The following is a 17,127-nucleotide window of genomic DNA, read 5'->3' as shown; positions in this document are numbered from 1 at the left end:
GATCTCTTTGTAAAAGTCCTTTAAAAATTTGAGCCCATTAGGCTGCTCCCTGGGGGAATCACATTAGTACCTTTAGATGCCTCTATGTTTTCATCTGTTGGGATGATTTGCAGTTGTATGGTTAGAATTTTATTCCAGAGAGCCCTCCCCCTTGAAGTATCTTTCCTTTTGAGTTTCAGGTCATGCATATATTTTCTTTGAACTTTTAAAATATGTTCTTTTAAACTTGAGAGCTCAAATCTAACTTCTCTTTGAGCACTTACTTCTAAGTTCTCAGTATTTCCGCTTCAACGGCCGAGCATCTTTGCCCCCTACCTAGCCTCAACCTTTCCCCCAGTTGATCAGAGAACTAGAGCCAAACTTGCAGTTCGCTCAACTTTCGGTGAGGTTAGCTTATCCAAAAGTCAAGGAAAAAGTGTATCAGAGATTCTAGTTTTAGTTGAGACTTCCAGCAAAGTTAGGTGTTTGAAAACACTCTTGTTACACTCTTGAAAACTCTCCAGGCAGTGTGGGGTGTGTCCCCCAAATGACAGTTTGTCCACGGCCCTCTTCTTCTCCCTGAGCCGACGCTCTGCCATGGGCCACCACTGGTGTGCCGCAGCGCCGTGTGCCTTTCTGTGTGCACGCAGCACCACTGCCGCTCTGCACCTTGCTGGGCTCGTCCTTTTGAACGATGTTTTTATTCGGAAGTCCTGTATCACAGAGTCTCAGAAAACGTGTTTTTGTCCCTGACTTAAAGTCTCCAGCTAATTTGGTCTGGTAACTGCATTCTGTGATTTGATGAATGGGCATCACAGTCTTCCCAAACATCATCGCAGTTATTTCTTGGTTGAAATCCTGGGCCTTTTTGCTGTCGTTGTTGTTCTTTCTATAAGATTTTTGATGTCTTCTACAGTTGCTAGTTTAACAGCTTTCTCTGGGCATTTTTCTAACTTCATTTTCAGTTTAAGGGCTTCATTATTTGGTTAGCTAGGCCCCAGGCAAGTACGTTTCCCATCCTTATGAGATGCTCATGAATATGTATATATATTGTTATTGCATTTTCTTATTATAAAAAATACATACTTATTCAGAGGAAATCCAAGCATCCAGACAGAAAACCTAGATATGGTTTGTGATCCAAGATTTAAAAGAAAACCATTAATATTATTGTATATATGTCTTCTTTCCCTGATATACCAAAATATAAAAAAATACTATTTTGGTATAGTAGTAAGCTTTTGTCTAGAAAATCTTTTCCTTCGGCACCAATTATGTAATAAGCTATTCTTATACTTTCTAAATTATGTTAAAAGGTAAACTGGGAGATATTAAAAATTTTAAGAGTTTATCTAAGTAAAAGGCCGTTAAAGTTAGGCAGCGCCAAACCAGAAGCGGTCAGGAACAGTCCACCCAGCAGGAATCAGGGGCAAGACTTGTGCAGAGAAGGCAGGAGGCAGAGCAAGGACATTTTCTGATTGGCCACACTGAGCAGTTAGTTGCCTTACCTGGGAAAGCCTCGGGGCCTATTCCTGACCAATTGTTGTTAGGTTTTGCTTCCTTAACCATGAGGCACTTACAGGTCAGGGCTCTGGTGTGCTGTTGTGGGCTGCCGGCACTAGAACCACCTCAGTCTGATGGCCTCTAACGAAACCTCTAACGGTTTCATTAACTTAACAGTTCTAACCCTCGCATCAGAAATACAGAAGAAACCACCCCTAATGCCCCACCCCAAGTGCCTCCATTTCTTACCCCTACCTTTCCAACCTGGAGATGCCTCCTGAGTCTCCTCCAACACTGTCGTTTGTTCCGGCAGGAATCAGCAGGAGTGGGTGTTTGTTCTTGCACTCTCTGCCATATCCTGGGTATGTTCCTGAGAGGTAGCATTTCTTCAGGGGTCAGCATTTGGTGCCTCAAACTCCCCACCCCCAAATTCCTAATGACTCTCTTCCGTAAGGAGCGAACCACAGGTTTTCTTCAATCAACCCGCTAATGTTTGAAGATTCTTTGCTATTAGTTTTGGTTTTCTTAAGAAGAGGGCCCATCTAGTTTTTAAATGCTCACTTTCTTCTATTCTGAACACGTGTCCTGAAGTCCCTAGTGATCACTTTCTTTGCTCACACGGTCTTCTTTTTTCCCCAGTTCTCATTTTGCTGTCAAAAACAAGGTGGTCTGTGGGCATTGCCTTCCTTTTCTTAAGGAGAAGCTCACCCTTCCTGTTAAGTGGTCGGAGGCACTGTTGCAGCCCCTGAAAACAGCTGGGATCCAGACTATGTCTGGACAGTGTGGATCCACACCCAGCGGTCGGCTCAGAGTGACCTTCATGGTCAGCAGCCCTTGGGTAAATGTGTCTGCTTTTGCCATTGCGCAGAGTAGGGGTGCTGCCAGAGATGATGCCTGTGCTAGACTCACAGAAAAGTGGGGGCCTGGTTCCAACTGCACCCCATACTAGCAGTGTGATTTTAGGTAAATTTAGAGAAGCTCAGGCAATGGGAATAACATCATGCCTATCTTATCAGGTGGATGTGAGGAATAAATATGGAAATCCTTATCAGTGTGTGTAATAAGATTTTTGAACCCAGTTGGTGTTTAACCATCTCTAGAATTTCACATGGCCTTTCCCTTTCTCTATGCCCCTCTTTAAACAATGCTCTCCTGCCCCCTCCCCAATCGGCACCCCCTGGTCAATCTCTCCCCCCGACTCTGCCTTATTTTCCTGCAGAGCTCCCGTTTTACTGCCGTGTTGGGCTCAGTGCTAGAGAATGTGAACGGCTTCTTGGTTGCTCCTATGGTGTTCCCAGAGCCTGGCACATTGTTGGTTCATATATGACACTCAATAAATATTTTTTGAAGCAATGAGTGACTATTATTGGACAATCATATGAATTAAGTTTTTGAAGTTCCTTACCTAAGAATAGCAACTCTGATTATTGGGAGTCTGACTGTGTAGATGTTTGATGACTAGAGGCCTGGAAGACTATTAGTCTTTTGCTACTTACTCTGTGCACCTGAGGGCAGGAGAAGAGGAAGACCGGGGGTAGAATATAGTTCATCAGCTGTTGCTCACACGAAATTTATTTTTGCTTGGAAAGGAGCTCTGACTTGATGTTTCCCATATTGTACTTATTCTGTGTGATGTGACTAATAGAAAGTTATTAAGTTGATATTCAGAAATTATTCTTATATGTAAAAATTACTCTTTTTGGTATCTGGTGATGATTTTCTGATCCGAGTAGTTCTTTTCATTTTGGGGGCTGGTATCTGAGATGCAGTTTCAAATCATCAAATTTTTCTGAAGAGAAAATTATGACTCTAAGTCATTATTCTACCTGAGAATAATTTCTTGGGAAACCCACAAGAGAAGAATTATTACAGTTTATGTTAAAAGATATGCTCCATTTTTTTATACATGTTAACATTACATTTTAAAAATTGCTTTGCTGAGGTGCAGTCTTCATTAATTCATCTGTAGTTTTCACCTCTGCCATTGGATTTTGAAAAAACAAAGGTGTCCTTAGATGATGAGTACCTGAGTTTGCAAAATCATGTCTCTGAGGTAGCACATTGTGCTGCTCACATAGAGAACATCAGAATGTGATATTAAAAGCACAGCTCCTTGGAATGCTGGCCACATCTTCTCCATGTTAACACCCCCCACCCCCCCGCCCTCCCGCACACCCCGAGACAACACCTAATCCTCTGCCTTCTGCTCCGCGGGTCGCCGCCAGCGGCTGATGATGATAACACATCCCCTAGAAGTCATTAAAGCAATCTGTATTTAATGTGTTTAATCATTTTAGATGAACCAAGTCATCTTTCTTCTTAATCACTTTAGAGGCTGTTCCCTGAGCGCCATTCAGTTAACTGATATTTTTCTGAGTGCCCAGACTGAGCTTTTAAGAAACTCTTTAGCTGTGGCTTGCTGAGATTGTAATTTATCAATGGACTTGATGTTCTCAGTACATCGGTGGGGGTCCAGAGATTAGAGAGTGCTTTCTTACATCATGGCAGAAATAGCTGGAAGCCGTGGCTGACTGCTGTTTTCGATGTGCAAGCCATTGGACACAAGCCTCTTTCCCAGCTCATTTTCAGGCCCTCCACACCTCAGGCTCCCTTGGAGAAGTGCGGCAGCAGCTCTGGCAGGTCTTTCGTGGGGCCACTGCACTGGCCATTGTGTAGAGGGAAGGAAGTCGTTATCACCACTGGATAATCCAGAGTATCCTCTTACTTCTTTCACCTTGGAATGAGCTAAGTATTTTCCCCTTCCTCCACCTGCCTCATGTTCTTCCAGTCTTGGCCTCTCAACTCAGGGGGTGCCCGGCTGTGCACGAGGCACCGGATGTGATACAGAGGTGTCTGAGGTCCAGGCACTGCACTCAAGCAGGTGGTACAACTTTATATGGTTATGTCTTGGAACACATATAAGTAACCTATTGGAAAGTGTGAAATTAGATAAGTGAAGCAATAGCTAGTAAGGTACATTGAGGCCAGTCCTTAAAGAAATATGCAAAAGAATATTCCTCTGGCTGGGGTGGGGAGAAAGAGGGTCTGTAATCGATTGATTGGCTCTTCTCGTCTGCAGCCTGAGTTGAGCATGTGCAGAAATGACAGAACCCCCACCATCTCACCCCTGCCCGTTTCTGACCCGAGAGTAGCACATACTGTGCACTGCGTTGGGTAAATGGGGCACATGGTGCAGTCTCCCCAGATGCCTTTTCATTGTCTGATGAATGATTACTTTTGTCTCTTCCTTTTTCCCTGCCATTCTATGTCCAGTGAAACTGTGTGGTTATGGAGTCAGACTCTTTTTCCCCAAGGCATTTCTACTGAGTATGAACTGACTCGTATATTACCAAGAAAAAATCCTCAGTGTTGTATCTCCATATAGGTTCCTAATAATTCCGTTTTTCTGTTAGTGGGACCTTAATGATTCTAATTTGCCTGTAGAGTTTTCTAAAGAATTGTTTCTCTGTAAAACATTTTCCTTTCAAGCCATATTTCCATTCAGAGGACTGTATGATGGAGTCGACATCTTAGTAAAACATTTTGAAATGATGATCGTTACCTATGCCAGGTCGTCAGAAAGGACATTGATGTTGGGAACGAAGGGGAGCTGGCTCTAGATCTGGCTGTCCAAGAGGAGCAACGGACAGAAATGTCAACAGAGACAGGGCTTCAGGGGCTGGCTTCTTTGGGGTGCTATTGCTGGGGGAAACCCCCATTTGTACATTTGCTTGCAAAAAGAGACATGCAATGGTTTTGCACCTACTGAAGCTTTCTTTAAATTTTCATAGAGTGTTTTTGGCTTTTCAAACAGGGGTGTACTTATACAATACAAATGGTTTGACTTGTGTTATTTTGGGCTTGTTCAATTTTATAAAGATGTCTTATGAGTAGTAGTTTAGCCTTTAACTCTAATCAAAACATCACTACCTATAAATATAAGAAGTCAAGTCTATGGATAGAGAGTAAAGTGCTATTAAGTTTACATTTAATTCAGCATACAAGAATTAGAGATAGGATAGGCAAAGTTTCGGGAAAATTAAGTCCATAATCTGAGATTTCCCTCCAGTCCTAAAATGCCTGCTTCTGCCTTCACCAAGCCTGAGTTGTGAATTTGTGCATTTTCTGCATTACATCTTTTTTATCTGCTTATCCTACCTCAGTAGAAGGTAGTGATGAGTGATGGGATGTCTCCAAAGAAGCAAAAACAGACAGGCAGAAAGGGAGAACCAAGAGAAGCACTAGGTCAGGCTAGTACCACACAGAACTGATAGGTGGATAGAGTATGGATAGCCAAATACCCGCAGAAATAATTTTAAAAGATCAGACCAAAGATTGAAACTACACTGCCCTGTAGATTACAACACAACAGTACCATCAGTCTTCAACTGATGTACCTTTTTTTTTTTTCTAGAAAGAAAGAAAGGGTTTGTTGAAGTTGCTGTCCGGCGCCTCCACCAAACGGAAGCCCCGAGTATCCCCTCCAGCCTCACCCACCCTGGAAGTGGAACTGGGTGGCGGCGACTTGCCGCTGCAGGGAGCAGTGGGTCCTGAGCTGCCGCTGGGGGGCGCCCACGGCAGGGCCGGCTCCTGCCCCGCCGATGGGGATGGCCCCGCCTCTGCAGTGGCTGCTGGAGCAGCTCTGGCCCAGGAGGCTCTTCATCGCAAGACGAGCTCCCTGGACTCTTCTGTTCCCATCGCCCCACCTCCTCGGCAGCCTGGCTCCTCTCTGGGCTCCGTCATGAGTGAGTCGAGGCCTGTTGTTTGTGAAAGGTGAGTGCAGCGTTTTTGTAGGAGAAAACTGAGAACTGCGTGGCAAGCTTTATGCCGGAATATTTATTCTGATATTTAAGATATTTTCTCACATCCTCCTAATTTTTTTAAGCTAAATGTGTAATAACAACCAAGCATTGGCTTTCTTTTACCACTTGCTGTAACGTAGTGTAGTCTGCTTTTCCCTCCCAAGCGCCTGCTTGTGCATTTTCTCCAGACTACCGCTCCAGAGCTGTATCTGCATGAAGCTGGTCAGTCCCTGGAAACTTGTTCACACCTCTTCCTGCTTCTTGGCTTCTCTCTCCTACTGCCAGCGACTGCTCCCTTGTTTCACCCACTGCCTTTTTCACTAGTACCTGGTACTTGTCACGCACCTGCAGGATTCCGCCAACCAAGAGGATTCTCTTTTTATTCTTCCTGAGCTAGAGGAGTGTGGCTCATTTTTCAGAGACCTATTACCCCTATGACCCAGTGACTGCTCGGTTCAGTTATAGTCAGAGCAATGGCCTGCCTCAGCGATTCTGGCCTTGAATAACGATTAGAAAGGCAAACAGTTGTGTTTGATGCAGTTGCTGGGGTGCAGGAGTGCCTTAGGAAAGAAGATATACTTAATAAACAAATATCTGCTAGGATTCTTGGAACTAAAAATTAAACACTGTTTATTCTCCAGGAAAACCTCGTGAAATACACTAAAAATAGTGGTCTGCTTTCATAAGCTTTAGGCCCTTTGTACCTGCATTTCATAAATGAAGGAGGTGTCTCATGTGTGGAGGTGTTGCCTTTTAGGTAGCATTCCCTATTACTGGTTTGAAATCTTAATATAAAGTGTTATACTTTAAAATCACTTAAATTCATCTTAATTCAGCATTTCAAATGAACATTTCTACCCACTCAAATCTGAGGCCTTCATTCATATATTTTTGGCATATTTTTTTACCCAAAAAATAAACTATAAAAGAATAAACTTCAAACCACCTATGTGCGTTAAGTATAAAGTACACAATTTATTGTATATTTTTATAGTGAGGTGAGATAATTTTCTGTAGTTCTAATCCTTATCAAACCATTTTTGAAATGAGATATTACACTAAAAAGTGTTCTTTCCCCACAAATAAAATTCTGTCCATCCCCCCTATCTCCTGTGTTCTTTGTAAGGCTTTGAAATTTTCACGTAAGCCTTTATTCTGAGAGTCAACCTTTTTCAATGCCGTATCGCTCTGCTTTCCAGGGATGGAGCCTCTGCCCCTGGAGTTAGTCCAGTGACTTGTTTACTTTCTTCTGGTGGCAAAGGCTGCTCCTCTGCCCACCCCCGGGCATCGATCTGCACTTTTCCCTTGTGCCCCGAGTCGCTCTCCTCTTCCCCTGTCATTTGTGGTGTTTGTGTGACGGTTCAGAGTGCGCATTCACTTTGCCCAGACTCTCCCCAGGCACTGGCCTGGGCACTGCTCTCCCGCCCCCATCGTGCGTTCCTTTGCAGTTGCCAGATGTCCTCCATCTCTGTGGCTCCTGCATTCCAGCCCCTTCCTCAAGAGGAGCTCATTTCTAACAGTGGGCTCCTGCTGTTCAGTGCATCTGACAGAAGAGAACAGACAGGCGATAGCAGTTCGGGGAGCACGGGATGCACCCGGCAGGGAACGTGGAGACCTTAACGATGGGACAGGCAGGCACGGGCACTCTGGAATTCTCTGGCACATTTCTTATGTAACCGTTTCCATTTTTACAAGTGGGAAAGGAGTCTTTGGAGAAGATTGCTGCCCAAGTTTATATTTTTATAGTTCATGTGTTCAAGGGAATATTAAATGGAATAGCCAGCCTGACCACCTTTTCTCCATCCCTTTGCCTTCACACAAGTACGGTGATAACATTTATTTACCTTGGAGTCTTAGGTCTGCCTGGCTGTAAAAGCAGTAGGAAAAATGTGTGGAAACAAGTAGTAGGGGACAACATCCTACTATTCACTGGGAATGAAATTTTTTTCATGAACAGAAAGCTACCAACTATGTCACTTTTGATATTTCAAAACTTTCAACACAATAAAAAGTACTTAATGCTACAACTGAAGGAACAAGTAACTTTCACATCAGTATGATTCAGAAAGCATTGCAGGATCTTAGATTCCTTGATTCACAATCTAAGTATCAACAACTCCTGCCCCGGGGAAGAATGCAGAGTGGCTGGGATTCTTCTGGTAGCATGTGGACTGATAGAATTTCGTGGAACTATGTTTCTGTGCAGAGTATCGGTACAGTACGAGATAAGATTCATCTGCAGGGTATCATGAGAACTAACATAAAATTTCTCCTCAAACCCTGGCCCTGCCCCATAAATCTAAGATGAAAGCGTGTGACGTGGGCAGCCAGCGCTGTGGTGGCAAGAAGCCTGCCCGGGACAGAAAGACTTAAACCGGCCTCACAATAGGGAAGGATGGACCTGGCGGCGTGTTGACAGGTCTTGCTGTCTGTCCGAGAGAGGATTCTCTGGGAAACAAAAGGGTTCTTCTGTGTTTGTCAGAGAGACTGAAGACAACAAGCAAGAAATGACTCTGTACCCTGGAGGCAGCGAGTATATAATTGATGGCAGCAAACATAATAGAGCAGATATGTTAGGCTCTGTTTTAGAGGGATTGAGGAAAAAATAATCGGGAAATTGCAAACAGAAAGTAGAAATAAAATATTTCAGAAGGGATGGCAAATACAAGAAAGTATATATGACAGCTTGTTTTGTCTTTTACTGAAAATTACGCAAGTAAAGGGCTGAAGTAGATGCAGCCAGTCCTCTCCAAGTATATCTCTAAATTCAGGGATTAAACTGATAGCCATACACCCAGAAGCCCATCTCCTAAATTAGAAAAGGACCTGTGATCTCTGATCAGGGATTAAGCTAGAACACTTGGAAAAATCTCTATCCAATTTATAGAAAGGTAGTCAGCTTAACCAGCATGGGTCAGTGACAGTGGACCCACTGGGCGAAGCAATGGAAATGACTTACTTGGACTTCCAGCAGACTGCCGAGGGAGCTAGTATGGTTTTGCCAGTAAAGTGCTTAATTGGCTATTAGATTGTTGTAGCAACTAACAGAAAGCAGTAAGTGGTTACCCACCCAGACCAGAGTGATGGGCAGAACGCCTCCCAGAGCCACCAGGGGTCCAATTTGGGCTATACCAGGGGGAGATTAGAAACAAAAAAATGTACCAGCTACAGAGAATGCGAGAGAGAGACCAGAGACACAAAGGAACCAGAAAATGTGTACCAATAAAAGATTGCAAGTGCCCATTTAGATGGAAGCCAGAACACCGTAGCCCGAAGCAGGAAGGCTGGCACTGGGAAGTCAGTGGAGCTTCTGTCTGCAGCAAGCTTCCGTTGCTCGAGTGCCACCTGGTAACTGTCACCAAGAACTGTTTCAGCGTCCCACAGCCGCAAGAGGCAGAGGCCCATCGAGGGCCCAAGTCTGTGAGCCACACTGTACATGCCACTCTTGCCTCCCAGATGCTCTGTTTTAGGGGGAGCAGGAAGTACTTTGCAACAACCAAGTTACCACTCAGTTTTGGATATTTTTACTTTTTTTCCTCTCTAATCTTTGCATTATTTTTATTTGCTCATTCATTCCTTTATTTTTAAAATTGTGTCCAAATACATGTAAAATATGCCATTTTTTAAATTTCACATTTAGTAGCATTATGTATATTTACACTGTTGTATAACCACCACCACTGTCCACCTCTAGAATGTTTTCAGCGTCTCAAACTAAAACTCTGCCCCCGTTCAGCACTAACTCCCCACCCCCTTCCCGGCCCCTGTCCAGCCCCTGTCCAGCCCCGTTCTGCTTTCTGCCTCCATGAGCCTGACTATTCTGGGTCCACATGAAATTGCGTGACAGTCTCCTTTTCTGTGTGGCTTGTTTCACTTAGCATAATGCTTCACGGTGTATTCGTGTTCTAATATTTGTCAGAATTTCATTCTTTTTTTAAGGAACTTTGTGCATTTTTTAAAATAGTTTTATTGTGTAATTGGGCCTTTTCTTTTTGTCATTTAGCATGTGTGTTGAGAATGATCCTATGTGCTCTGCTAAAGGGTAGGAGGCATGTTAGTGAATTACCGTGATCTCACCCCTCGAGCAGCGTACAGTCTAGTAGAGTAAATGAGGCAGGGATGCAGATGGCAATAGTACAGTGGAGACTGGGCTGGGTGCCATAAAAAATATACATGAGGCCTCTGGGGTCTGGTCAAGCATGAAATTGCTTCCAGCCGTGGAGCTAGAGAAGATTTCACGGGGAGGACTGGAGCGAGGCTTTGAGAGGCTGGTTGAGCGTGGATGGGCGGAGAGGCAGTCAAAGGCAGTTCCTCCTTCCTGGTGGGAGGAACTGCAAAGGCCCAGGTGTGACGTGGGGGAAGTGAAGGTCGTATCTGGGAGACGTGTTCGGGTTTAGAGAAGTGTTGGGTACATTCATAGAGATAATAGTAACTATAGCTCTAAAGAGGGACTGGGGTCCGATCATGTTAGGGCCTTATGTACCAGTCTGAGGATTGACTTCATTCACAGGCATTGAGGAGCTGATAATGATTTTTGAGCAACAGGCCATTACAAATAGAGTTGCCAGTTAAGAAAATGAATGTGCTCAGTGTAGTATAGAACAGGGACTAGGAAAGACCTGAGGCAAGGACAATAGGTAGATTATTTAATTATTTGGAAGGTAATGAGTTTGTCCCCAAAGGATGGTGGCAATGACAATAAAGAGGAATGGGTGGGGTGCAGATTTTGAGGGAGGATCAGCAGGTCCCAGGGAGGTCATGGGAGAGAAGTTCTTGACTCCTGAGGTTCAGAACTTCCCAGAAGCACTATTCGAATCAAGACAGGCACAATCGGAGCGAGGCCGAGGGTGCAGCAGCGGGCAGGGAGGGCCTCTGCAGCTGTGCTTCACGTCTGTCTGTCGGTCTGTAAGCATTCTACTCGGCAAACCCTTCCCATGCCGGAGACAGCTGGCCAGCAGTGCCCAGGGTTTGGCTTCAAGGGTCTGTATTGGAAATCTGTGTGCAAACTGCCTCACAAGGCTCCAGGCCAGAATCGGAGCTGGAAGATTTCTAAGTAGAGTCTGTTCCTGCTGCACCTGGTAGTCTTCACACAATCAAGACTGTGTCACAGTTTCCATTATGCACATAGTTTCTCATTCCAACCCCCAAGGGTTTATGACTTCGCAATGAAAATGGGCTCCCCCTGGGAACATAGCGGGAAGATTATGTTCATAGCCCAGCAGCAGTTCTAGTTCAAAAAACTTTTTGACAAAATTGGCTTAGTGCATTTTATAAAATGCAAATATTAATCTAATTCACTTCAAGTTTTTCAAGAACTGTTTTTGTTTCATTTCCCCTTGAAGGCAGCTCACAGAGAACCAGTGGGAACACATTTCATCAAACATCTCGAATGATCTGAGTCACTTGTATGCTTTTATCCCCCAATTTTATAGAGCTTTGCTGAAATTTAACTTCCCCCAAATGGCAACTGTTTACATTGCTTTTTACACGGATTTTTAGTACATTGGAACACACTTGAGAAATCTCGTCTAGATCCCTTCCTTCAGATAAGTCCAGGATGAAATTATTTGTCTTGCTTTTACAGATGTCAGAGAAGGGATTCCAAGACGGTCACTATGCCGTTCTAAAGTTTGTCAGCTCTCGTTCAGGCAGTTTGCCTTAGGCTGTGTTCTGAGTCTGTTTCTGGGGCAGTGGTGGCAGGCCACTGACAGCCTGTTCTTCACCCCCTGGAAGCGCCGGACCCCTGCCTGCTTTGGGCCCAGCCATGCGATCATAATGGGGTGTGAACTATGTGAGCATCACACTGGTACTCGCACTAATTACATGGTGATACCTGTTTAATGCACTACAGTCCTATTCTACAGACGAGGAAACTGAGACGAGAGCTGAGATAATCGGCCCAAAGTTCATCCGCTCCAAATGACCTTCAAGGCCATGTCAGACCCCAGGCCAAGGCTCCTCCCACAATGCCTTGCCCTGCCCACGTTCCATACTTGATTAAACCCTAAGACTTGTCTGCAAATATTCATGTTCTAATTAACTGAACCTTTCTTAGAAATGACAAGCCAGCCTCCTTTTTGTGCTTTTGCTTCAGATTGTGGAAGATACTTTGATCTGTGTGTTCAAAGTGTCTCTGGAATTGTTGGGGCAACCACTAGACCTTTGAGAGATGCCTTTTTAATCAAGTAATAGCCTGGGACGCTTGCTCTGGTCCTTCTTAATGAGAATGAATTCTGATTTTTATGGGCTAGAGATTGGCAAAGTGAGCAATCTTCTGAAAGGACTAGGCTGTAATGGGTTTTATGAATTTGGGGACAGTTCTGTAGAATTTCATCCATCATGTTTTAAACTATAACATTATTTACTTACAGTCATGAGTGGATTCTGTAATCTGCTATGTAACAAATTACCCCCCAAATTTAGTGACTTAAAATAGTAAACATTTATTATCTCACAGCTTCTGAAGGTTGGGAAATTGGGAATGGCTTCTCTGGGTGCTTCTGGCGTAGGATGTTCCTTGAGATTGCAGACCGGGTGCCAGCCTGAGCTGCGGTCCTCTGAAGACTTGACGGGGCTGGAGGGCTCCCTTCCAAGGTGGCTCACTCACAGCCTATTTGCCCCTCAGTTGTAGTTTTCGACAAGATACCTCAGTTCCCCACCACGGGGCTCTCTCCATAGGGATGTTAAATTCTCTCACAGCGTGGCAGCTGATTTTTCCACAGAGCATACATCCAAGAGAAAGTAAAATAGAAGCCACCTGCCTTTTATGACCTACCCTCAAAAAACACACCCTGTCATTTTCACAATATATTACTGATCACACAGTTTATCACTATGCATTGTTGGGGAAGGCCACACAAGAGTGTGAATACCAGGGGCAAGGCTCACTGGGACCGTCTTGGATGTCAGGAAAAGCAAGAGAAGAGTGAAGGAGGGCCTCAGTGCTGGAAAAATAAGGAGATAAAAGGATGTAGAGCATGGAAACAAGTCACCTCCCTCAGCATAGAGAACATTAAACCAACAAGGCTTCTGGGGTTTCTAAGTGATAATTACACCATTACCCTCTGAGGGCTGCACTGAGAACCAATAGAGACCGTTGTTACACTAATGGAGATAAGAATGTCAGCATTTGGATTGAGTTTGTGGCCACAGTCTTCCCCTCCCTGTCTAGACCTTAGGAGAGCCTTCCCCAGGGGAGGACTTGAGTTTGTAAAGCAGATGGACTCCCCAGGACATGCTGCCTCACCTGTGTCAAGCCCCAGTGTGAGGGACACAGGGAGGCCGGGCCTCAGACCCACGGGTAGGAGGCAGGCCCGGGCCCCGGCGCACTCTGTGCTCCAGCTGGACGGAGAGGCAGAGCAGAGCCCACCAGGCCCGGGGCAGGCACTCAGCCAGGGCGGAGCCTGCTGGCTGGGTTACTCTCGCCAGCCTCCCCAGTCAGGCAAATCCACTCCTTCTTAGAGAAAGGAAAGGGCAGGGACATTTCCTCCAGGAAAATGGAATAAAACTTTCCTTCCGTGTTATGAATATTCTAATTGGACAAGAATGGCATTCAAAAAACCAGTCTGGGTCATCCATGCTGGGCTGTTTAAGCATATCCAAACTACCAATGCGAAGTTTCTACTTAACAGAGAATAGTAACATTCAAGCTGTTTTACAAACATTATAAACAGACTCACGCTACTTCCTATTCTGTGTGTACACACCATTTCTTACCACTGCTCTGAATGGCCTTAACTAAAGTATCTCTCTTTTTTTTTTAGGCACAGGGTGGTGGTTTCCTATCCTCCTCAGAGTGAGGCCGAACTTGAACTCAAAGAAGGAGATATTGTGTTTGTCCATAAAAAACGGGAGGATGGCTGGTTCAAAGGCACATTACAACGAAATGGGAAGACCGGCCTTTTCCCAGGAAGCTTTGTGGAAAACATCTGAGGAGGCTGACATTCAGGAGGCCTAATATCCTATCACTCAACAAAAGAGCACAATGCAGTGTGATGGAAAGAGCACATCTGTGGACTTCCTTACAGATGGTCAGGAGAGAGCAGAGGACCGGCGTGTGACCCCAGAGCCCCCGGCACATGTGGAACAGCAGGCAGCGTGAGGAAGGCCCGCCTGTGGGTTTTGTCACTCTGGACTCTGATGTGTAAGGTGTGCCTTGTACTGTCTGATTTACTATACAAAGAAACCTTTTTTTTTTTAAAGAGATATAGCTAAAACGGACAATTGTTTACAAGGCTTAACTAATTTATTTGCTTTTTTAAACTTGAATTTTTCCTGGAATAGATGAATTCTTTGGATTATGATTTTAAGGAATTATTAATTTATGAAATGATAGCTAAGGAGAAGCTGGATTATCTCCTGTTGAGAGCAAGAGAGTCTTTGGAGAATGAACCCCTCCTCTCCCCGCACCGGTGTTGGTTTTTTTGTTTTGTTAGGGTTTTGTTTGTTTGTTTTTGGCTTTTTTTTTTTTTTAATGACAGAAATGCCAGTTCTCTGATTTGGTTTTCCTCTTCAGGAAACCAAAACATGCCACTGAATCAGTATCAATAACGGCCTGGGGTCTAGAGGCAGAAACTTGTGAAAAGAGAAGTTAACGATTACCTGTCTTTCTGGTTTGGTCAGGAATCACCCCTAAGACCTGGTCCTCAATTTAATTTTGTGGGTTTTTCATTTTCCTGGAATGAAATCAGTGAAAGGAAGAGTAAAGCACAACCCTCGAAGAGAAACGTATTCAGAAATCTATTTAGTTTTATAAGAGAAGCAGCTCAATCCATTGGTTGGCAATTGGAAAATTTGAAGTACTCCGGTCTCAGAATGGCTATGGAATGTAATTTGCCCATCTTCCCTTAAGTGATCTGCATGCCCAGGACACAATAAAGCGTTTGTGAGATAGTGGTGGTAAGTGATGCCCTTGTGCTGAAGTCAAAGGCTGTAAGAAACACTGTGAAAAGTTTACATTCATCCATCGTGAGTCTTCTCCCGCCGTTTTGCATGTGTTCCTGGACCCCCACGGCGATCCAGGCTGTGCATGGTCTGTGTGTTCCACTGCGACTTCCCGCTGAGGTGCGTCTGCCCTCGGAGTTGACCAACACAGGAACTGTAAAGTAAACAGTACTCTCTTTTTTCTTCCCCAAAGCCACTACTGACCAGTTTCTCTGAGTGCACTCCCTCCCTCCCTGGCTGAGGTGTCCATCAGCCGTGACACGAAGTCATTAGTGAGCGAGTCCTTTATCTGTTCCCTGAGCTGACGGATGTCAAGGGTGAGCCAGGAGGCTGCTCCCGTAACTGTTCTCTCGCTGCTCTGGGAGGCCTGGCGCGCGGGAGAGTGCCCACACCTTTCAATTGTGGCCACGTCCAGCTGAGCCTGTCTTTTTATATCCGTTCTTTGATGCTGTTGGCCTCTCCCGCCCATTTCGTTCCCGTGCCACGCAGCCGTGGGTCTGGGGCGACCGAAAAACCAGGAGGGAAGACAGCCTGGTAGTGAATGAAATAAATCATTGCCGCCGTTTTCTCATGAACAAACACACACGAAAATCTTTTCATTCTTACTTTTAAGAATCACAACTGGGAAATAGAAATACAAACTGAAAAGGCTTCTTGCAATAGCAAGAGGTTTCATGGTCTTAAAAAGATATTATGTGGTTGAAATGAAATCATTCCTAAATTAACCATTTTTTATGAGACACTGTACATTATGTTCCTGTGTGTTGAATTTTTAAAAAATACTTGGATATTCATGTAATATATAAAGGTTTGGTGAAATGAACTTTAGTTAGAAAAAAAAGCTGACATCAGCTTTCATCTGTGTAAGTTGACACCAATGTGTCATAATATTCTTTATTTTGGGAAATTAGTGTATTTTATAAAAATTTTAAAAAGTAAAAAGACTACTACAGGTTAAGATAATTTTTTACTTGTCTTTTCTCCATATTTTAAGCTATGTGATTGGAGTACCTCTGTTAATAGTTTCCTGCTATGAAGTTGGTTAAAATTTCATCTGTTAATAGATCACTTAGATAATAAAATGTATGGGTTTTCTATTGGTTTTTTTTTTTTTTGAGACAATAGATGGAGATTTTGTAACAAGGGCTTGTTACACACTGATAGGGTAATGATAAAATTGCAATTTATCATGTTAATAATTTGAAGACTGGAGAAAAGGTTCAAGATTAAAATTTGATGTTCATCCTTTATATTCTCCTTGTGTGGGTCCTTAATGTTGTTTTCTTTTCTTTTTCCCTTTTTTTAACCTGGGACAGTTGACTTAATATCTACTTCATAAAAACTCTTTGCATATACATGAAACAGAAAATGCCTACAATAATCATTCTGGTGGTTATACTACATTTAATCCCTCCAACTAACAAACCTTATTTGGTTAGTTCCCCAAGAAGTTCTAAGTCTTCTTAGAAGAGTTTGTGGAGTTTCACCAGGTGTAACCATCCTGCCCCCCGCTTCACAGTGACTAAATAAAGTAGTTTGGTGACTCCTGGAAGTTTTGTCTTGGCCATAGAAGGGTGCCAGGTGGACAAGCAGCTGTGGGGTGGCCCGTGGGCCTCAGCAAGGCCTGGGTACGTGATCTGTGAAGGTCATCTTCCCTGGAATGGCAGCAAGTCGCACATTTCAAAGATCCATGTATGTCATTTTAAAAAATATATTTTCCTGCTTTAACTCTTAGTTGCTATCGAATTGCTTATCAGAATGAAAAGATCATGAGTTCTAGGTTGTATCATACCTTTGTCAAGAAACTCTGTAATCACCTGAACAAGTCCATTATCACTTAGTTTCCTCCTGTTGCTGCTCTGTCTGCCTCCCTGGGTGAAGACGAGGAACAAAGGAGACA

The 17,127-nt window shown here is 44.0% G+C and overlaps 1 protein-coding gene across 1 annotated transcript in view; it reads left to right on the top strand.

Annotated features, from left to right (window-relative positions):
* The window catches only part of SH3RF1 (SH3 domain containing ring finger 1), a 152,387-nt gene extending 135,910 nt beyond the window's left edge, over positions 1–16,477 (top strand). Inside the window, exons 11-12 of the mRNA XM_028519695.2 lie at positions 5,897–6,255; positions 14,048–16,477. Of these exons, the coding sequence (XP_028375496.1) occupies positions 5,897–6,255; positions 14,048–14,216 (528 nt within the window). The 3' untranslated portion in view covers positions 14,217–16,477. The remainder of the gene's footprint in view (positions 1–5,896; positions 6,256–14,047) is intronic.
* The last annotated feature ends 650 nt before the right edge of the window (positions 16,478–17,127 follow it).

This window comes from Phyllostomus discolor, chromosome 8, assembly GCF_004126475.2.
Source record: "Phyllostomus discolor isolate MPI-MPIP mPhyDis1 chromosome 8, mPhyDis1.pri.v3, whole genome shotgun sequence".
NCBI lineage: Eukaryota > Metazoa > Chordata > Mammalia > Chiroptera > Phyllostomidae > Phyllostomus > Phyllostomus discolor.
The sequence above is the reverse complement of the archived record's forward strand: the minus strand, read 5'-3'. Positions and strand labels throughout refer to the sequence as shown.